A 23,824-nucleotide genomic window follows, 5' to 3' on the forward strand; every position below is an offset into this window, starting at 1 on the left:
TAGGATTCTGCACAGGATTTATTTCAGTCCCACTGGAAAGACAACACAGCATTACAGAATATCATAAGGCAAGACGGACTCTTTAAGAGAGTCACAACATTTAAGCAACTGGCAATTAAGATTTCACTTTAAACATTTACCTTCACACTCAGACATTGATAGAAATCATAATTCTTTTTTATTGCAACCCAGAATTCAAGTCTTATAGCTTCAATCCTTTGTTGACAAAAAAAACCCCACCGCTCCAAAACCTGAAGCTTAACATGAAGAAAGGAAGAAAGAAAAAGAACTAGGAAAAGATGACCACTGCAGACAGACAACTGCAAACCCACTGGATTCTTGCCACTTGGCTCCATGATAAAGCTGAAAAGTGACAGACCACTGCAAAATCCATGTATGACAACAGCCTCCTCTGTTAATGCAAATGCTTTGCTGCTCCACAGAGCTTGAAATATAAATGCACAGTGTAGAAAAAAATTTATGACAGAAAGGAAGCACTACTAGGAGATGCTCAAAATCCGTGTTCTGATGATGGAGGAGTTTTTTGTCCCAGCAGTTTCCCTTTCAAAGTAAACAAACATTTCTTCGTCTAAACTCTGCCCTTAGGTACCCAACTGATAACTTAGCAGTAGGAAACTCAAGTCAACAAGCTCCAATTTACCTGCTGTCAGGTACAACTAATTCAACTAATTCCATTACTTCCCGTAAGTATAAGACATGTCAGAACTTGACCAACTAAAGAGTATTTTTTTTTAAATTCATGAAAAAGAACCAGCAACTCTGTGGCTACATGCCCTCTGCGGTATTTCTGCAGTAGCTATAAACAGAAAAAGCTCATTTTGCTTGAAAAGAAGTCAGACACTGAATGCACAGAAAAAGTAAGTCTATTGAACAAGATGATGGAGAAACAGTACTGACAGTTCCTAACAATACTTAAAGGTATGAGAGAAAACAAGTCTTTCGTGTTCAAGCAACAAAATACCATGTAGAAGTTAGATGCATAAATTAAAACAACTGTATTTGCAAAATATAATTAAACTTCAATACCTTGGCCTTGCCACACTTTCGATGGTATTACTAAAATTTTGTCACATGCTGCAGAAGGTTGCATCCATTTCCAAACCAAGAACTCGGCACCACCTATTCGTCGTGTCTCTGTGCGAACCCTGGATTCATTGGCTGCAAGAAAGTCAACTGCTCTACTCCAGACTTTCCTCATTTTCCTCCTTAAAAGTTGAAGCAAGAATTACAAAGTTAGCATTATAACAACCTGCATAGCTGCCATCCAGTATGTAAGAAAAATCCAATGTCTTCTTCCCCCTCCCCCGCCCCGAGCTGTGTCAATGTGAATCTCAAAAATATTACACTATGCAACCTACTGAAATGAACTTAGTTAATTGACCGATTTGTTTTTATTGTTTTTTCTTACTTACACATAAGGAAATTCAGTACTTCTAGTGACAACATACCTGTCCTGAAGTGGTATTAGAGAATCACGCACATGTAAAATAGGCATGTAAGGCTGCAAGTCTTTGTTTTCGGAACATGCCTCACTGTGACTTCTTAGAACATCTGAGGACACCATAAGAGAAACTGGTAACTATGTAGTTCATGTAAACATTAAGAAAAATATCGATTCTCACAATGAACAGCTACTCCGAAGACCCTTCCCAATTTCAGTAGTTAAGATGGTTTTGGCATTTTGAAGTATTTTTCCTCCTAACCATGCTGAAGGCAAGGCAAGTCAAGAAAACTAAGCACACACAGTGCCCACCAAGTATTCCAAGTAACATTGGAATAAAGGAAAAGAGTTATTCTTGATTGGTTCTTTTAACTGTTAGCAAATATAGCTACTTTTCAAAATAAAGTGCTTTTCCCCTTTGCAACAAAATTTGATTTGCAAACAAAAAAGGTAGGGAAATGGTAAAAACAGGAAAACAGCTCTGATTTGTCTACCATCTCTATATTTATGATTATTGCCATAGATGAAAGTAATAAGACAATTTAAACAAAAATGCAGCCCAAATCAGAGCTTAAAACTACAAACACAAACTACTGAGAACATTGTGGCTTCAAGTAGAAAGGCAGAATTTCAGAACTCAACTATGCATTCTATTTTAGAATAGAATTTAGAATTTCTATTTATAATCTCTCCTCAAAGTGACTAATTAAAAATCTGCTTTTTCTATGAAAAGCCATTAAGGATGCAAATGAGAGCTAACACATATTTTAAGAGTGGATATTTTAGCTAAAGATAGCTGAAAAACCAGATACAGAAGGCAACATGTCACCATACTTTTAGTCAGACATCACATTTATATTTGTTTTCAATAGTAAGATAAAATACCACTGAGTCAATGGGAATTTATTATAGCCATGTTGATGTAATTCACAAATTACAGTCTTTATACCAAAAGCTTAAAAGATGATTATTCAAAAATAGAAAAAAACCACATGAACCACACATTTGACCAAGAACTTTAACAGCATGATGACTGACAACTAGGCAGGCAGAAAACATAATTGAATTAACGCCAGTACTTTGAAAGCTTATACAGAGCTGATACAGATACATCATATGTGACTCAAGAAGACGTACCTATGATTTTTACCACCATATCATACATCTGCCTTGTTTCTTCTTCCTCTTTTGCCCAACGGTACTTCATGTAGTGCAGGACTCCCCAAACCATTGCTATACCTGCATTAACATGTATAATACTCTTTAAACCATATTAGAACATTAGTTACTTAAAGTTTACAGCATATACTTCAGAAGTTGGTTGGACTAGCTAATATTTTGAAGTACTTCAAATTTCAAAGCTAGTGAAATACACTGTACTCACTGTCAATATTTCATATTTTACTAACACAGCAACACGAACTCTTAGAACTTTGAAAAGCAGTTACCTTTAGAAAAGCATTTCATTGTTTTAACAATAGCCTCATATCCCAGGCCTGTGGTTTGAAATTCTACCCATTTGTGAAGAAAAACAGTAAAAGAATTATATTGGAAAAAAATCAAAGTCATGAAGAGTCACATAAACTGACAATTCAGAACATGTTAAGATTTAAAAATGCACAATATTCACTAACTCACAGACAAGTCACATGCTTTAGATATACTGGTAAAAACTAATTAACTTGGACTGCTTCAGTTCAACTACAGATTTGCATTTCTTGCAACAAAGTACTGCATACTCTTTTTCTATTACTTAAAGATTATTCCCAAAAAGGACAATCTAGTTAGGAAGGCCAGCAGCATAAGCTGAAAATAAAAATCTTATTCATTCTTCTGTCTCAGGCTGAAGGCACCACTACACCCATGATCTCATAACAGGAAAAAAAGAAACCAAATTACACATACACAAGTTACAGTTACACAGTTTGTTACCCCTATCAGTGATGGCAAAGAAATATTAACTGATACATTAAAGAGACTGTGGGACACCATTTTTAGCCAAAATGTGTGTTAGTTAACAACAATATATCTAACACTTATACAATGGTTTATTTTTGAAAAGGTCCTTCATATTAACCTTAATTACAGACAAGTCAGTCGAGACACAAAGCAATTTGCTCAGCATGACTGATGAGACCAGTGATGGACTTGGATACTGAGCTTCATCTCCGCATCCCAATTCAACCCTCCTAACTATTATCAGAAAGACAGCAATCTGAGACAGTTTGCCCTTAATTCTTTTGGTTTATCAAAGGCTGGTAATGAGGTCTCAAGTCTTTTGCTCATAACCATGAGATTTTTAAGATATTGGGATAAACAATTTATGAAATATTCAATAGCTGCATGAGATGAACTCTGCATCTTCAATATTTCTAACCAGCCACGTGGAAAGGAGTGAAGTGCCTGCACTCAGCTGTACCATATTTTTATACTGCATAGTTTTCAGTATGGTTAAGAATTAAATAAACTTGAAAGAACTTGAAACTTAAGTAGAGAACTACCAAAGACTAAATGAATTGGTCTTACTCAAGGATTAGATACCTCTAAGATTATACTGTGGAATGTAAGATATTTTTGGTGACAACCATGTTGAGTATACAACTTTTCCTAAAACTGGGAAAACCATTTTTTCTGTAGTTATGTTTCCAAAGTTCCTTGAACAACAATGAAATATCCTCAAAATTAAGGCTATCATGTCTTTTTACTGAGCATTTTGCTTTTTCAAATCATTTCAACCTGGAATTTTTGAAAGCCAGAAGGTATTGCTTTGGCAGGTAAGACGACAAGAGTTCCCAGGGAAAGAATATGTTCATCTGACTACAGCAACAGATGACAGCAAACAATGTGAAAATACAGTGGTACAACAGAAGTGGGAAACAAACTGCATTATAACCAAAATACCAATAGGAACTCCAAGTTTTACTGTTGAATAAAAACTTTCTCTAAACATGCTGTTTACTTTTCCCTGTGCACTTACAAAAACACAAGTTATAACACAAAAAAATATACTTTTTTATTAACTTACCCAAAAGCAATATTGATAATCTGTGAGTTACATTAACGAACGCACGGCGAAAACGACACCTGAAAGACATCTTTGGACTAGTGGATTCCAGATATTTCACATCTGTCACGTTAGTGACATCCATCTCATTAGGGTCACTGCTGAGACACCTATTCAAAAATATATGGTATTTATGAAAAAGGATACATTCTGTTAGAAGAAACTAAGTTAAGAAATAAAGACCACTTACTTTATGCCAACATCTTCCGCACTATTCAAGATCCATTCTAATGCTCTGTTAAGTACACTTTCATATTCTGGATCTAAATTCTGTCAAGAGACAAATATTAATGAGTAATTTCATAAATAACCAGAAAGTTACCATGTCACAATAAAATTCAGATACTGCACAGATTAGTAGCTGAAACTATGTGGTTTTGTTCTTGATTGTTCAGGTTTTGCATACATGTTCACTACACAAAGTGAATCTATACACGCTATGAGCAGCTATCAGACTTACTAGCATTCCTCAAATTAAGGACTGTTTGAAAAGTCAAGTCACATTCACTGTTTAATTAACATGCTAACCTACAGCAAGAAAAAAAATTCAGCCACTAGGCGGTGCTCGTTGAAAATCTATTTCAAGAGTAAGTAAATTTTAACTGATATTTTGCAAATAATCCAGTGTTTGTAGTTCAAGAATTAATATTGCTATATGGAAACTGACTTTAAAAAAAAAATAGTTGGTATCAACTATTACAGGAGAACATTCACTGCTATCTGAGCTAAGGCTGTCTCCATAGTTCACCTTGCATGTTCTTTTGCGGAAAAAGAAAAGCAAAAATGGAAGTTACTATTGTTTTTGAAATTATACTCTCAAAAAAGATTTATCTCCATCTTTCCTTTGAACCTCAAATACTGTAATTGGCCTAGAATTAAAGGATTAGCATTTAAGAAAAAACGGTCGCTGCTTTATTTTCACTTTGAGAGTAAAATATAAAGTTTTATCACTGAACAATGAAATGCTGCAAAGGAGTTATATTTATACTCCCAAAATGAGGAACTATAGGGTTAAATGAGACTTTGTAAAAAGTGTCAAGTTTTCATAGACCTTTGAGCTTCTGATTAGAGCTAAAACAGTTGTTAGGATAACAACTGTGGTTCTTTCAGCACAACAGATAGGTAAGACCATCAGTTATCTGTCATCAACTTCATTTTTTCCAATGTCTTCCCACAATGCATTGTTTTTAAACAGATATAGAATATAATTGCCAAACCATAAACCAGTGTTAGCAGCTTCTTCAAGATGCTCTTAGCATTGACCCTTTTTGTCTACTATGAAAATATTTGCCAAAATATAAAATTTCTATACATTTGTATATTAGAAGTCCCATCAGGTTAATTCCCGCCCATACAATCAAAGAAATCTTATACTCTCAGCCTTTTAAAAGCTTCAAGTAGTTTTCCACTGAAGGGTACACCAACGTGGGCTAAAATAAAGCCTACAGCTGTCAAGACAAGGCAAGAGTCATCTTTTATTTGGGGAACGAGGCAGGGGAATGACAGCAGAGAGTGGGATTTCATAATACTGCCTACCTATCAAATTAACAAAAAGGCCTTTTTTGACCATTTCTATTTAAAGCATCAATGAATGGTGTCTCCATACAGCTGCTGCTGTCAGGCCCGCTGCACAGATCCACACGTCAGCCTCTCCTCCCAAAGAAAGTAAGACTTTTCTAATAAGTCTCAAACATAGTACAGTTATTTCTGGAGAAGATTCTAGAGATTTGAATTTGATAAATTTACTATTTTCATGTTGGTCAACTATCTCCATCAATTCAAATTACGCCCCTGGTGTTTTAACTGAAGGGGAAAAAACTGCGTGTAATTGAAGCACTACTATCTACACTTTCATTGCTATTAAACCAGTTTCTTTCACCTTCCCTCTCCCTTAAAACCTTGCTGCATGCCCAAATAAAAACCTCAAGTAGCACATGTTAGAGACATCAATTCCAAACATTTCCAAATAACATTCATTACTAAGTCATATTTTAGTCAATACACTAAATATGAAACCAGGCCTTACAAACTGTAACTCGCACAAATCTTCCATAGAACCAATGAGAAATACCTCGTTTGCTTACTTTTAAATATGCAGCTGCCTCCTGGACGGTAAGATTTCTTTGAATAGAGCTGCCACATTCATGTTCCCCTGGTAAAAATTAAGTTTTTGTTTATTTTGATCTACTTATTACTGCATTATATAAAATAAAATCACCAAAATACAAGCTTATGGTTAACACAATCTGCACAAGTAGCAATAGCTCAATAATTCTCACAAGTTCCACTAAAAATATGGAAAAGTCTCCGGACAAATTTCTCCTTCAAAAAAACCAATGAAGATTGTCACAGCTAATGATATGTACAAGTTACATCAATACAACTTCACGTACTGCTCAGAAAGTGTATTTTGGTATTTACACTGAAAGTAGAACAAAAGGTAGTATGAAGAACTATCAAAAGGATGTTACCATAAAAACAGTTGCTGTACCCTGACTCAACTTCTTCCAAGTAATTTCCATTTACTCTGAAACATGTATTATCTTTTATACAGACCAAGTTAGTTCAAGTTGCAACATATCTATAACAGTATTTCAGGCACTATGAAGTTAGTATATTCTAAATGGGTTCAAGTTATCACAATAACTGATCCCCTTCCTGAACATGCACAAAAATCCCAACATGGCCTGAAACTGGTGGGTTTACCATCCTCCTAATTCTTTTGCAAAGTATGCAAAAGTAATCAGGAAATAAGGTATTATACGCACAGTCAGTCCTCACAGCCATGTGCCATCATTTTTCTGATTTTTCTTTGCTAAACTAAACGTTTTCAAGAAAAGAAAAAAAAGAAAAAAGAGTAGTGATAGTCATACCAAGACAGTCACACAGAAAAGGAAGAGGACTAATACCAGTTTTATCTATGACTAGGCCATCATTTCTGAAGAACTATCAGGGAGTGGCAAATCACTTTTTTCCTGATCTTACTTTAAGCAAAAAGAAATTAGCATCTGTAACTATGATTTTACTGTGCCAAAACAGTAAAATAGGAAACAATAAATGCAGTCTTTCACTGGCTCAGGGTTGCACCTTCCATACCGTCCTGAATCTATGCCAAGCTGTTTTATTCCCAAAGCCAGAGCAAGGCTATGAAAGTTTAAAATACTCGTGCATATACAAAATATAAACCTTTGCTTATAAAGTATTTAAAGTTGGAATTACTCCACATTGGAATACCCTTTATATGGAGCAACTGCAAGTATTAATTCCCTACACAAACGAGAACATTTGAGGCAATCTAAGCAAAAATTAGGGAACGCTAGCAAGTTATGGAGAAGCATCTTCATGTCTCATTCACAGTAGCAGTTTCGAAGAAATAAGAGCTTCTATGAAGCAAAAGTCCTTCTCAGACTGCTAAAGCGAAGTTTTGTTCAATTCACTTGCAACAGATTTAAGTGAATTTGGCCTTGCAAGCACATCAGCATAACAGGGATGCTCTTCTCTTACTGATGGGTTATAGAGAAATAAGAACACTGTTTTTAAGAGTGCTCATGTGCTAATCTGGCCTAGAAGTGCTGCTGGAACTCAGCCTGTGTGCACGTGCGTATTTTCAATGAAGCACTGGGCAGAGAAGACATTACTTTAAAAACTGTCAGACCTGATAATTAACATGCAACGTCTTAGACTTTCAAAGTGCCCGAGTCTACTGTAACAGCAAAGCTTCAGAGATCATGGCTGAAAAGTGACAGCACCTTTGCCAAAAAATGCTCTGAATTTAGAAGTCAGCAAGAGAATTGCAGTTATGAGCTATTCCTGTATGTAATTTAGGGAGACATTCTTTTCGTGCAGCATAAACTCTGCAACCTGTAAATTCACATATGCCATCACCAGTGTTTTCATGTTTCAAGATCAGCAGATTGGGATAACTATATATCATACTCATACAGTCGCTGGTGTAAACATACTGTTTTAAATCTAGAACTGATGGAATAAATACAAAAACCCCAAAATATAACTCTGTAAAAGCTGTACGTACAGTCTCAGTCAGGTATTAAGTGACATGACATGAGCAAGTCTGATGGGTATTCATGCATTTAAGCTCTTTTTCGTTGTTCGGCATGACCTGAAGTCTTCCTAACACCAAAAAAGCATGCTAGTCATAATTTGACTGAGCAAAAAAAGCTTGTGAGAGCAGGGGGATAAGCCCCTTCTGCTTAGGAGCTTTTGTTTGCTTTTTAATTATCTAGGTAAGCAGGAAAGCCCATACATGAAATAAATAAGAAAGAATAGAAAGGGTGAGGTTAATACACAGAAACGAAAACAAACAAAACACATAAGCAGGAGATCAGATTATGATAAATGAATTCTTAAAAATAAGTTTCAGGATTCATTTTGGATTTTCAAATCTTACGAGAATTACTACCTCTTACAGGAGGACAAAAGCTCCCTTAGATGGGGGACTACTGGATTACTTTAGTAGTTTTGAATTCTAATCTTATTTGCCTTCTTCCAGGAATTACGTTTATGCAGTATGCAGCTACCACACTGACTTCACAGCTTCTGATCTCATCTTCAAAAACCAACACGCAGCTTCCTCACAGTCCTGCTTCTGATCTTTTTTTTCAGACTATATTCCCTCTAAACAAGTTTAACAGTTAAAAATGCCATTGGTGTCTAGGCTCTGACAATGTCTAAGGCCCATCAATTCAAATTACCCTCATGCAATGCTGGAGCAAAAAAAAATAAAATAAAATACCACTTTCTTCTTGCATCCCACTCTTTAAATGAGCAAGCTAATCAGAGTTACAGAGTTTCAGTCCTGTACAAAAAGCTGTTGGAAATGGCAGTTTCTCATTCTAAGCCATCTATTGCTGAGAACCATTTAACAGCGTTCTTCTGAGAAACCCATGAATTTGAAAGCCTGCAGAAAGTCAGGCAATTCACAAGTCAGACAACCTTCTGTTTTACAGCAAACAGCAGGATATTCCTATATGCCATTTCAGTCACTGCTTTAGCTAATAGCTCTGCAAATGAAGGCTTACTTTGAATAACTTTGGTGCAATCATTAACCACTTGGCTTGGAAAACCACTTTCCATAGTCTGAGCCAAAAATGTTTCCCAACTGTTCCATGTGAGGCCCTATATCCAGGAATAAAAAAATTTGCACAGGTCTGCTACAAGATATGTCTGAGCTCTTTGTAAAAATTGCCCCTCTTAAAATGTCTATTGCACGCTTACAAAAAGCATGGATCTTTGTGCTCAAACTTTTCTTGGGCACAGATCACTGCAATTTCAAGTGCAACCAGAGAACCATTCTACTTGCCTTAGTAGGAAGGCAAGAAGCAACACATCCCAGCAAGGATAACAAAATTACCTTTCAGCTTATGTTAGTGGACTTGGGCAAGCCATATAAGAAGTTGAGTTCTTCTAGAAATACTAATAAAAAGCAACTAAAGTCTCAGTTCCAAAGAAACATTTAAATCTGTTCTCACAATTGCTTTCAATACAGAAAATAAGTCAGATCTGCTTTTCCACGCAGGCTAGAGTATTTGAAACTGACTTTACAGGTTACTTGCAGCAGGACACTAAAGTGGGTAGCTGAAGAAAAGCAGGAACAGAGAAGTGTTATAAGAGCAAGTAAGAATGCCTCATCTCACAAAGGCAAATTTAACAGTTTAGTAACACCGTGGAAAAACAGAACTTGCTAAATAGTCTTTAAATCACTGGTTGGAAACAGGACAGTATCAATTACCTAAAAAAATAAAGATTAAGGAGAATGACTGAACAGCGAGCCTGTGACAGCAGTCAGATACAGTAGCTGACACCTGAAATTATTATTAAGTAATACCTAGTGTTTTACCAGGATTTTCTTCCAGCCATGGATTTATCAGTAAGCTTTAATACGTATGGAAGTCTAATTCATACCTCCATGTCAAGGACCTGTGTTGTCCATTAGCTCAGAAGGAAACCACCTAAATCTGACAGATCACCGCTCTGGGGAAAATGCCAAGCAAAAGAAACTACTAACTAAATAGAAATTCTTTAGGTACAAGAAAGCAGGGTCATACTCATGGGTAGCTGGCTGCTTCTTGTGGATATAGCGGTTAGGTTTATTCATTTTGCAAGCCTGACTTAAAATAGACGTGACCTATTGAAGTCTCTCCATGAAAGACCAAAAATCCAGTAATTAACATTTGCCTGAAGGAAGTCTAATTTAAATAAAGCACATATTGTGGTTTAGGAGAAAGAGTTAGGCACTGAAATATAGATTGTCTATAAAAAGTTGCTGCTCTGAAGAAAGGCTGAACCATTAGACAGGAACACAAACTTCAACTTGGAACTGGACAAGTAGATACTGCTTCTGTCTTTAGTTTCTTGTGAGGTAGGCATTACTCATCATAGGTTTGGCAGACTAGTAATTCTGAGAACAGTGATGCATTAAAAAGGCAATCTATTTTTATATAGGATAATTAAATAATTTTACATCATATCAGAGCACCACAGTACAGAACAGGCATCTACAGTTGGAACACAGTATATTAAGTCAAATAAAATTAACAAACTGTTATCCTGACTTTTTCTTCCTTCAAACAACTTTTAGTGTTTTACCTTCTAAAATAAGAGCTCCATTCCCTGCTCTCCAATAGAAGTTGTCAAGGCAAGAAACTAGCTCAGTAAAAATGTAAGAAATCTAATAAAACAAAGAGGTCTAGAAATCAAATTCTGAAGTGACCATCTTCATGGTAGACAAGATGTTGAATAAAGCTTAACAGAACAGACTACTGCAAGTTTCCAGCCTGCCTTTTTAATATTAATAGTTATAACATGAACAAACGATTCATAGCCAAGTATGAAATGAGAGAAACTTTTCCAAGTATGTGACAGAGAGACCTGAAAAGCATCACTTTTACTAAAACTATATTCCTTTACTTCTCTGTCTTTTGAAGTGGTGCACTGTGTACAAGATCAACACTTTTAAATCCCGCATCTCTCTAGCAGCTTTCTCTGTTCTATGACTTTTAGACAGCTTCCAGATATTGTGCCAGGTCTACATCAATATGGTATTTAAAAATGGCAGACTTCCTTGCATACCTGAAGAAACTTGGCATTGAGGATAACTTCTGTCTAAGCACAGATGAATTAGGTCATTCTTCAGACCGCAGGAAAGCTATTCTGCTGAGCAACCAGGTAATCTCACAGTACAGCTTCAGTTTGGGGGATCATCTAACCAGAAAGTATAGCTATATTTTTTGAAATTAAGTACTGAAGATTCTCCTGGCCAGGAATAGATTAATAGAGATTAATGCACCTTTGACACCTGGGGAAGAAAGCAGTCATCTTGGACCATACAAATTCCTCTCGTAAGGCAGACAGGTAAACATTTTTCTACGTGTACATGCACATAAGTAAGCCCCAGCTAATGAAGAAAACTCCCTTTCTTCCACAGATGTAGAAATGAGGTGCCAAACCCTTTTATCCAGGTTTACTGTATGGCCACTGGAGGGGCAGATGACACTAAGGGAATAGCAAGCTGTTATATTTTCTTTTCAAAAGAAGGAGAGAAGTAGCATAACCCATTACTTCCACTTCACACAAGTTAGTGCTCTACTGTACACAGCTGTGAGTCTTGTAAGACATTCCTACACACCAGAGGTTGGCTACCCGGCACGGAAAAAAAATAAATAATCTTTTGGCCCCAATTATATGTAGTACAGAATTATCTACTACCATAGAATCATAGACTGGTTTGGGTTGGAAGCGACCTTAAAAATCATCTAGTTCCAACCCCCCTGCCATGGGCAGGGACACCTCCCACTAGACCAGGCTGCTCAAAGCCCCATCCAGCCTGGCCTTGAACACCTCCAGGGATGAGGCATCCACAACCTCCCTGGGCAACCTGTTCCACTGCCTCACCATCCTCACAGAAAAGAATTTCTTCCTAATATCCAATCTAAATCTACCCTCCTTCAGTTTCAAACCATTACCCCTCATCCTGTCGTTACACTCCCTGATAGAGTCCCTCCATCTATTAAGTATGAAATAGTTTGAAACAGATAAAAATATATCAAGATGTAATTGACTGCGAAAAATGAACACTGCAAGGCATCCAGTCAGAAAGAAACAAAATGAAGACTAATGTAACTACTACTTTACATGCACTCTGGTTAACCATCATTCTTTCACTGTATTTTGGGTTGAAGAATAATATAAACAAGAAGAAATTTGTGGGTTTCGTCCAAACAGCTGTTTTATTCAATGCAGATATTGTAAATGCTCTAGAAACAAAAAGCTTCTTCAGGAAGCTTTTGGGACACGGAACAGATTCAAGCCCGCATGATCCAAGAGGAAATGGTTAGTGACCTGCTACACCACTTAGACACATACAGGTCTATGGGGCTGGATAGGATCCACCCAAGGGTACTGAGGGAGCTGGCAGAATTGCTCACCAAGCCACTTTCCATCATTCATCATCAGTCCTGGTTAACCAGGACGTCACAGTTGACCAGAAATTAGCAAACGTTATGCCCATCTACAAGAAGGGCTGGAAGGAGGATCCAGGGAGCTACAGGCCTGTCAGTCTGACCTCAGTGCCTCAGAAGGTTATGGAGCAGATCATCTTGAGTACCTGTATGGGACAACCAGCTGATCGGGCCTAGTCAGTATGGGTTTACAAAAAGGCAGGTCCTGCTTCACTAACCTGATCTTCACAGTGACCCACTTAGTGAATGATGGAAAGGCTGTGGATGTTGTCTATCTGGACTTTAGTAAAGCCTCTGACACCATTTCCCACAGCATTCTGCTGGAAAAATTGGCCGCTCATGGCTTGGATGAGCGCACGCTTCGCTGGGTAAAAAACTGGCTGGATGGTCAGGCCCAAAGAGTTGTGGTGAATGGAGTTAAATCCTGTTGGCAGGCGGTCACAAGTGGTGTTCCCCAGGGCTCAGTATTGGGGCCAGTTCTCTTTAGTATCTTTATCAATGATCTGGAGGAGGGGATCGAGTGCACCCTCAGTAAGTTTGCAGATGACACCAAGTTGCGCAGGACTGTCGATTTGCTTGAGGGAAGGAAGGCTCTACAGAGGGATCAGGACAGGCTGGATCAATGGGCCAAGGCCAATGGTATGAGGTTCAACAAGGCCAAGTGCTGGGTCCTGCACTTGAGTCACAATAACCCCACGCAATGCTACAGGCTTGGGGAAGGATAACTGGGAAGCTGCTGGCAGAAAAGGACCTGGGGGTATCGGTAAACAACAAACTGAACACGAGCCGGCAGTGTGCCCAGGTGGCCAAGAAGGCCAACAGCATCCCGGCTTGTATCAGAAATAGCATGGCCAGCAGGACTAGGGAAATTATTGTCCCCCTGTACTCGGCACTGGTGAGGCCCCACCTCGAGTACTGTGTTCAGTTTTGGGCTCCTCACTACAAGAAAGACACTGAGGTGCGCAAGCGCATCCAAAGAAGGGCAAAGACGGTGAAGGGTCTTGAGCACAACTCTGACAAGCGGCTGAGGGAAACTGGGGTTGTTTAGCCTGGAGAAAAGGAGGCTGAGGGGAGACCTTATCGCTCTCTACAACTACCCTAAAAGAAGGTTGTAGCGAGGTGGGGGTCGGTCTCTTCTCTCAAGCAGCAAGCAATAGGACAAAAGGAAACAGCCTCAGGTTGCACAAGGGGAGGTTTAGATTGGATATTAGGGAAAAAATTCTCCACCAAAAGAGTTTTCAAGCATTGGAACAGGCTGCCCAGGGAAGTGGTTGAGTCTCCATCCCTGGAGGTATTTAAAAGATGTGTAGATGTGGCACTGATGGACATGATTTAATGGCGGACTTGGAAGTGTTAGGTTAACAGTTGGACTCTATGATCTTAAAGGCCTTTTCCAACCTAAACAATTCTATGATTCTAAGATTACTCTTGCAATTTAAAGGTATTACAGAGCTGCTCAAATTTCTCACAGATTTCCTATATAACCCTGACATACTAAATTGTCAGCCTTGTAGCTGACACAAGAGTTGTTTCCACAATTTTTTTTAGTGTTTGAGAAATGTCTGTACAATCTGATAATAGTGGAAAAGTCTTCTTGGTGAACCTTTCTGTTGCAAAACAAATAGCTGGCGCTAAGAACAGTAAGGGTTAAAAAACAAAAGCTGAACCACTGCCTCCTAAACACATTATGGATTAAATAGGAAAGGCTTAATAGTCATGAAATAGATTCTGCAGTAACTCACGTTCACCAGATGCCAAAGCTATAAACACAGTCTTAACTTCACTATTTCCTGATTGCGACATGTAAATATATGTGCAGTTAAAGCTGTATAAATTATGACTCTAGGCAAAAGGACTGTATTTTTCTACTTTGAATATTCAATATTTAATACTAATTCTAAACACCATCTCTGACACATTACTATATACAGCACTTTTCATTACTACATAATTAGTATGATTAAGTTGGATTATTACGTCTAACAAGGCAATCTTCTTCAACCACTACTGTTCATCATATTAGTAAGCATTTTCTGATTGTTGCAAAATATTTTGGTTTTCAGATATTTTTCCATTATAGTGAAATAACTAGTTTTAAAAGAAACAGATATTCCTCTCAAAATATAACATATTTAAACCTTTAAATTAAATCAGACTAATAAAGCATTAAGACATTAGATCAAAAACCATACAGGATCACAATATTCAAGAGCCTATCCCGTTAACTAAAAAAACCATTGCAATAGGAGGTGCTACACTGGTGAAATAGGCAGTGTAAGTGAAGTAGAAATGGGATTTCTAGTTTCCCAAAATGGAACTCTAAATGGCTCAGTGCCCCAGCATATACCAGTTGTTGCAAATCACTATCTGAGCATAGACTTCTTTGTAGCTGTTGCCATAACACTTAGTCACAATATTTTTAAAGTGTTACCTGCTACTTGTGCCAATTTATCATGAAGTGCATATAAGCTGTTCATCATGAGACTTATTTCATCTTCCTAGAATTAGAAAAACACGTTAATGTTAAAACAAACATTCACAGAGATGTATTTTCTTCTATTTAGCCCAAAAATCTTTATATACCGTGGGGGGGACAACACGTTTTTTTTTTTCCACATGTACAGGTGGAAAGCTGTAGTGTTTCACACATGAACAATGACGCAAGAAATAGATTTTGAATCAAAGTATTCACAATATTGATTTTTCAGACCTTGACTGAAACTAAACTAGATCATAGCCTGGACTCCGATGGATCTGCCAGTTACAGCTGGCAATTTAAAAAGTTATTCTAATACTGCTGAGAGAACAGTGCAATGACACAGAAGTTTGGTGGGTTGGTTGGGGTTGTTTTGATATCTACCATGTAAAAATAAAATAGTTTTATTCTTAATAAATGTGCACTGACAGTTCATACAAGCCACACTGAAGCACCAGCTGGTCATATTCCTACATAAAATTCAAGCAAAGTAAGATTTTTGCTGTCTACCTTGAAACTACGGTAACTTAATTAAAAAACAAAACAACAAAAAAATGAACAAAAACCCCAGAAAGCTGTGGACAATATGATCTTACTGATAGTTCCTGCATATGCCACTAGTATTAAAAGATCTAATTCTCAAAACAAGCATGAATATGAAACGTCATATAATTGTTACTTAAAGAAGAGTTAAAACTTTTTTATCACAATATTGAGCAATTTCATTGAAATATATCCAGAAATATTTTATATTAGAATGAATTATTCAAAATATGAAGATGAGGAACCTGCAATTACATACAATGAGTACTAAAGGCCATTCTAAAACGTGTTTTTTGTCTGGTTTTTATGTTGGCTCTGACTCTTGTAGCAGAATCAAATGCTGAGATAAGACTAGAGCCTTTACTCAGAAAATATGCAACAAAAGTTAATTTTTCAGTTTGTGCATCTGCTGATTACACTCACATTGAAAAAGACTAAATATATTTTAATTCCCTGATGCACCAGCCCTGTCTGACATAATTTCAACATTTCAATGCTCCAATTTTTTTCCGTAAGAAAACCACTATCAAGTAACAGAATACTTCTTTCATTGATCAAACATTTGACAAATTAATCCCCATAGAAGGTATCAACCAGCATCACCTCTCCCTATTCTGGTCTTATAAAAATCATCATTGAGATTAAACTGATATAGTTGGTACTTCCCAGGAAATTAACCAACCTTATTAACTCATTTCCTGGCTGGAAAATACCGGGCATGGTAGAAGAGGAAAATCAGTCCTCTACCACACACACGACTTCACTAATAGCTACACTGAGACAGACACATGAAACACTTTTGTGACCAAATTCTTTTTTCTTAAATTAATGGTCGGACCATGTAAAGGAAGGAACTGAACAGTATAACCTTCATAGCTAATGAACAATCAAGTATGGAGCAGGATTACTGTGCAACAATACAGAAGAAACACATAGGAAAGTAACATAAGAAACAGGTTCTTAAGCTGTCAAATCCAGTGCACAAAATGCATTCTCTCTGTACTACTGAGTCGTTCTGAAATAATCCTCAGAATTTACCCCACAAAATTCAGTTTTTTCAAAAGATTTGTTTTCTTCCCAAGTAACTAGCCAAGGCTACCTACCTAAAATATGCAATTATTCACTTTTGGAGAGAAGGAAAAAAAAAAACCCACAACAAAAAACCCTACACAATTAACTTGCAATACTCGCTTATATGTGCCTAGCAAAAGCAGATCACTGTGTTTACAGATCAGGCAGAAAGACTGAAGGCCATAAGAGAGAACCACCAAAACACATGCTGAAGAACTAAGGATACTACAGATACCTTCAATAGTGACATCTCAAAAAATGGTTATCCCAATATTCCAGTTGAAAGAGTGAATTTAGGAACAAGTAACAGAATAGAATCAAAGTGAAAAAGACAAACTTTTAAATCCATTTTCTGAAGGAGGCTAACCCTTGCTCTTCTATGGCACTAAATAAGATCCTGGGGTTTCAAGTCAATCATCTCTTACCAACTGTCCTTTCAAGGTTGACAAAACAAATGGCAACAGTATGAGACAAACTGATAAATTCAGCCTCAAAACTTACAACACCACAACTTTTCCTCATAGCTCTACAACACAAATCATGTAATATTTTCTTAGCATACAAAGCAACCAGCATGCCACAGACAAATCATGCAATCCTAGTTATATTGCCCGAGATGAAAAACAAAAAATTACACATTGAAGTTGCAAGAAATGCACTCATCTCATGCAAAATATTCTGAAACGGCATCCTTCTGAACAGATCTATATTGTTTTTATGCAATCATTTGACAGACTGAAAATCTCAATATTAAGTGGTTTTACTTACTGTTATTTTTTGTAATTCTTCACTGAAGGAATTCTTGACTGTCAAAAAAAAAAGAAAAAAGTTCATTCATTCCAGGGTCTGAAAATACTAAAAGGTATAGCAACACTGTAGCTTTATGACAACACTGTAATCTTTAGATAAAAACAAAGAAGTCCATAATATGACAAATAACAATTAGGCACCTATTAACCTTTGACTTAATTCCGCATTTGATACTGCATTATATTAGCATTTAGGTTAAACCAGACTCCTGTAGATCTGCAAATTTCACAGCTATTTGCATGCAAACAAAACTATGCTTGCCATTTGCCAAACTTACTTTAATGACTCAATTGCATTGAAATCATAATTTGAAGCTTTTAGTGTCTAGTTTAAAAAAGTAAACCTACCTTTTTTACTAAGCAATAATCCATCCAACACAAAGTTGTAGAACTCATCAGCATTTTCTTTTGACAAGAGATGACACATTGAGAGCTCAGGTGAGAAGTGCAATATGACTAAATGACCATTCCTTCCTTTCTAAATAGAACAGTTTCCACAGCTCCTACAAGCGCATCTGTTATATTCTTCTTGGCTACAAAAATATATTCTTCATGGAAGAGAAGCTGAAGACAGACAAGTAATTTGTGCTACGCTTCCACTTAAGACCGACCAGCTGGTAACTAAAAAGTTACCAAGGCAGGAAGCAATCACCATTAAAGCATATTGTCTTGCCTTTCTAAGACAAATTCTTGTTTCACCCGTGGTTTAAGCTTGCACAAAAATTAGCAGTTCTATGTGCCATTCATACAGAAACGAAGCTTCTACTGACCACAGTTCACCAAGCACAAACGCGAAAGTAAGAAAGGTATCCTGGGAAACCTGACACAAAATTGAAGGTCTAGATTGTAAATGGCATTGCACTGATGTTAAAAGCGCAGATGCCAGATGCTGACCCACTTCCCCTTAATTTTGGAGGGCAAGTTTGAAGCGGGAGTGACTACCTACGTGTAACAATGGTAAGGAACACATTTCTACAATTACAACCAACAAATGATGTATAAAACAGTGGGGCAATGAAGATGCGTTCTGAGTGGTGAAGAAAGCTTGACCCCCTGAAACTTTGCAAACAACCTTTTGTCCATGTGCCCAAGCTCAGGAGAAAGTTAAGCGTGCTACCTACCTAACAGCAATAAGCACTTCAGCTTCCTCTGACACAGCAATCGGAAAAAAAAAAAATTAAAAAAAAACCCCAAACCAAACAATCCACCTACAAAAAAAACCCCACCCCAAAACAAAACAAACCCCCAAACCACCCAAACACAGGGATTGGTTTTCACAGACATCTGAATACTTGAATCAAATATCAGATTAATTAACACTGATAGAAGCAGGTTTGTTCAAGCACTCTAGTAAACCAAGCCCTATACCACTTCATGATTTCATTCGATAGGTGCAAATTCTCAGACATTGCCTACTAGATTACCGAGCTACCCAACTTTACAGAACATTCCCAGTACACTAAACTTCTAATCTAGATAGCCTAAAATAGGATTAGAGAAACACAGCCAAGGCTCTAGATGACTGCCAACCCCCCAGTTTGATCGTCAGTTATCCAGACAGGATAATTATGTAATTATGGTCTCTTCCCAAGGTCAATCTTATTGAGCATACATGAAATCTTGATTATATGGTTTTAGATTGGAGGGGGCAGGGAAGGGGAGGGGAAGGGGGTGGGGCATGAGACACAACAACGTTTAGATTTCAGTATACCTGGCAAACATGTATTTTAGCACTGATGAGAGCCATGGAACAAATACAATACTTCCATGCCTGCAAAGGTGCAAACTGAAAACTGTCATCTGCAATTCTACACACGCTAGAACAGTACTGCAATTAAGTAAAGGCAATGGTGGTGGTTATACTCAGACTTTCCCAGCATCACAACCCCAGTGTAAAGTCAATCTCACATGTGAGCAACTTCATATTTGGATACATTAAAATATTGAATTTATGAAACAATCCAGATTAGATGTCAATGTCTGCCTCTCCTTCACAAATACAGTGGTTAAAAGTGACCCAAAAAAGGGACTCTCCTCCAAAACTATATGTCACAAAAATTTAATTAGCCCTTGTAACTCATTATTTTAACTCACACTATAGGACTTCCATGAAATCCCTCTGAAGTTAGCTATTTTATGGCAAGTTAACCAATAAGTGAGATACATTTTATGTAAGATGTTAATATAGTTTAGGATGCCTGATGCCTTAAGAGGCAAGTATGCTAAATGCAACCGCAGCAATTTATCAGCTGCAATGCAATTAACAACTGTTAATCAATCTGCATCTATTTACCACATAACCTTGATTAACTTGAATTAATAAGGCCACTCCTTAACTACTGCAGTAATTCCTGTTCTCAATCCACCCTTCTTTCTTTTGTCCAGGATCTAAGCTCTTACCAAATCCTCCCACCTGCTTCAGCCACAGATGCAAAGTTTTCACCTACTCCAACATGCCCAAGGTATTTTGATATATTACATCAACATTGGTTCAAAATGTTTCCTGACAGTTCTTAAAATATGTAAGTATAGTTTTAAGAATAACAAGTTCTTGTTCTACAAAACTATGCATTAATTTAATATCTAATTACTAATAGAAGAGTTTCTTATGGGAACATCTCATACTTCCAAGGCTCCTCCTCAAAAGGGGTTCAAGATCTCTACCATACAGCAACTATTACTAGCCTTGAAGCTCACATTTTTATGAACTTCAAAGAAAAAATTCTCATCTACTTATACTACGAAGCTAAAAACTATGGAGATCATTTTCTAAAACAGGAATCTCCTGACTGTCATCCCAGGGGGCCTTCTCTCCAGATTAGCCAACCAACTGACAACCACATTCACTGCCTTCAAAAAAAGGAGAGATGCAACCTGGCCACATGCGAATACTAGCTACAAGATACAAAAAAAAAAAAAAAAAATAGTATCTTCATGAAAGAAAAACCTCAAAAACTTCAGAAAGGGAACCATGCCAACTCCCCCAAAATACTGTAATAGCTAAACATTCTGCTTAAAAGTTTGATACATTGGGAGAAGAGCTTTATTCCTGGCAAGGTGTAATGATGTAATGATAATAGGATTCTTCAGCCAGACATAGAAAAAACAAAAAGCAAGCACACTAAGAGACATCATTCTCCCATGAAACTTGCTTTCAGAACAGGAAGGGATATGCTATTTAAATTCCATTTTTAAGACAGGATCTTATTTAAAGATTAGTCAGCTAGTTAATCAAGAACACAACAATAAGATTACCGAAAAGGCTGCAAAAGAAGTCAAAGCAGCACAGAAATCCTGTTTTGGTTAACTGAAAAGACTACTAACAACCCTTAGAAGTAACTAGTTTACACACATAACTGTTGGGACAAGCTGTAAACGACAACTTACAGACTACTAGAATTCCTCAGAATGACAGAACTGCTCAGTCTCAATAACAAAAAGTCACCAATACAAAGCTAAGGGTCACAGCACAGGTCCAAAGCATTCCAGCCAAAGCTGTCAACACAAATACACATATCAAGCCATCTCACAGAGATGCTCAATTTTAGGAATACAAATGCAGTCCGTGTCAACATACAAGGTTTATTTTCGCTGGCTTTCATCTTTAAAGTAACAATAAAATCACTCACCACCACCCCACCACCCCATTTTCCTCCCCAGTACATTGGTAACTATTGCAGACAGACACAGTATTTACAAGGGTTTAAAGTTCTTCAGTAAGACAAGCAGGGAGCACAAAGCGGGATTTCTCCTCTTCTTCAAAGTGCGCTTTAACAGACACAAAGTTGCAGCCTAATTGCAGACATTCGTGAACACACAAGTCAGCTTTTATAGAGTCTTAATGGGACAAGTTCCAAAGACTGACATAGCTTCACAGGCAGTCGTACCTATAAAGAAGACATGCACAAATAAAAACGCCTTTGCTTAGGACACAAGTTAGAATCATATCACAAACATGGTACCAAAATAAGGGATTCAGTTACCTTCTGGTCATCAAATTATGATGCCAAAAAAGTAGCTAACCCTTCCACTACAGCTGTCTCCTAGATGCTGTGGTACATGTTACCATGTACCCTGAACAGTGTTACCATTCTTGCAGTTTCAGTATTCAATACACTTCAACAGACAACATCGAAACTGAAGTATGAAGAACAGTCACACTACGACAAACCAAGGATTCAGCTAGCCCAGAATCCTGCCTCCAGCAGTAGCAAAAAGTTTTACTCTTTTCAGAGACACCTGTCCTTAACTAGAGGGGGGAAATCAACAGAACAGTGGCAAAAACTGTGTCAGAGACCAAGAATATAAAATACATGCTGATACTTCAACAGAATATTCTGCCGGTCGTAAAAAAATTTGTACCTCAGAAGCTTCCTGAGACAGACAGAAGTGGCAGGCTATTTCTTCTTCTAAATTATCAGCTCCATTGTATTTTTCCCCTACCAATTTATCTAGTCCCACATTAACCCCAAGCAAGCTTTTAGCTTCAAAGAGTCACAAAGAGTTCCACAACTTAAACGTGCAGGTGTGAAAAACCAGTTTCCCTGCTTACTCTGAACTTGCCACTTTTTAACTTGAGAAACTCCTCCTTGCGACAGAGGAGACAGTGAGTAATCAGACCCTATTCACCTTCTCCATAATACTCATGCCTTTACTTCATTTCCTCAGTCCTCACTCTTCCACACTCAAAGAGTCCTATTCCTTCTTGCTATGGAAGCCATACTATGCTTTTGATCGTACTACACTCTGAACCTTTCTGCAGCTCTGCTTTTTCCTTTCTGAAGTTGGGGACCAGAGTTGGACACTACTCAAAAAAATAAAGGAGCACCATAGATTATTAGTGCCATACTGATATTCTCAAATATATCCTCTCAAACATACTTTGTGCCCAATTACCTTCCTCAAAACTAGAAAATCCTACCATTGTGTTTCCTCCTTGACCACTACTGAATACAAAGCTAACATTCTTAACAGAATCAGTGTAATGCCCTAATCTATTTCTGAATATACAGATAATTTGATTTTATAAACAAAAAAGCAACTTTCCAATGCAACTTCAAGGAGCTGCTGCAAAGCCACAGCTGCAGAAACAACATGGATCCCGCTTAACCTGAAGCACTTCATTTCTCAAGGTGATGATACCAAAGCTGCTAAATATCATCCACACAAGATTCAGAGACTGTACACTGCAACACACATTTCCAAGCTAGCAATTTATGCAGAAGCAAGAATGTTTCTCCCTGCAAACAGAGAAATACTTTTCTCCTCCCCACCCATCATGTCACAAGCAGACTAATCCCAAAACAGAAGCAGTATTTTTTCAAAAATTTGTCCTGTAAAGGTGTATTCAATAAGCGGATAATGCTCTACACTAGAATATTTCTTCATCAAAAAACCCCAAAGCCATTAGCTGGATAATGTATTGTTAACAGAGAAAGTAACAATACTGGAAGCACTGCTATCCAAAATGGGCCTTTAGCCCAGCTTTTTTCTACATGACCTTTGAAACAAGTTTTAAATAATTTTACAATCCAAGTACTTTCAACATCATCTAACAGATCTGTAACTTTTTTTTTTTTGGTAAATTGGGGTCAAGTACTGATTTTACCCAGTGACACACTGCGTATGTGTCTGACAATTCTAAAACATTTTCTCTTAAAGTTCCTAAACCTTAAAATGCCAGAGAAACAAACAAGTTATTACAGGAAATAAGTTATTCCAGAGCTCCATCTTTCAAATGTCTTAAATAAAATAATCCTGTCTTTATTTTCCTCTCTGCGATTACTCAACGCTCAAAACAAACGAGCAGTTTTGCATGACCTGCATCTCCAGATTGCACTAATTCAGGTAGAAACCACTTCGAATCAGTAGGTTAAATCTCTGTGCTTTGATATTAAGACACCAACTCATATACCAAGCTGA

General features: G+C 37.3%; 1 protein-coding gene across 2 annotated transcripts in view; it reads right to left on the reverse strand.

Moving 5' to 3' along the window:
- The window catches only part of LEMD3 (LEM domain containing 3), a 54,717-nt gene that overhangs the window by 13,564 nt on the left and 17,329 nt on the right, over positions 1-23,824 (reverse strand). For both annotated transcript variants that reach the window (XM_063323024.1, XM_063323025.1), the window contains exons 2-9: positions 17,862-17,899; positions 15,435-15,501; positions 6,611-6,678; positions 4,717-4,796; positions 4,488-4,636; positions 2,600-2,701; positions 1,470-1,572; positions 1,048-1,226 (exon numbers count right to left, since the gene is read on the reverse strand). In XM_063323024.1, coding sequence (XP_063179094.1) covers positions 1,048-1,226; positions 1,470-1,572; positions 2,600-2,701; positions 4,488-4,636; positions 4,717-4,796; positions 6,611-6,678; positions 15,435-15,501; positions 17,862-17,899 — 786 coding nt within the window. The remainder of the gene's footprint in view (positions 1-1,047; positions 1,227-1,469; positions 1,573-2,599; positions 2,702-4,487; positions 4,637-4,716; positions 4,797-6,610; positions 6,679-15,434; positions 15,502-17,861; positions 17,900-23,824) is intronic.

Source organism: Chroicocephalus ridibundus, chromosome 1, assembly GCF_963924245.1.
Source record: "Chroicocephalus ridibundus chromosome 1, bChrRid1.1, whole genome shotgun sequence".
Classification (NCBI taxonomy): domain Eukaryota; kingdom Metazoa; phylum Chordata; class Aves; order Charadriiformes; family Laridae; genus Chroicocephalus; species Chroicocephalus ridibundus.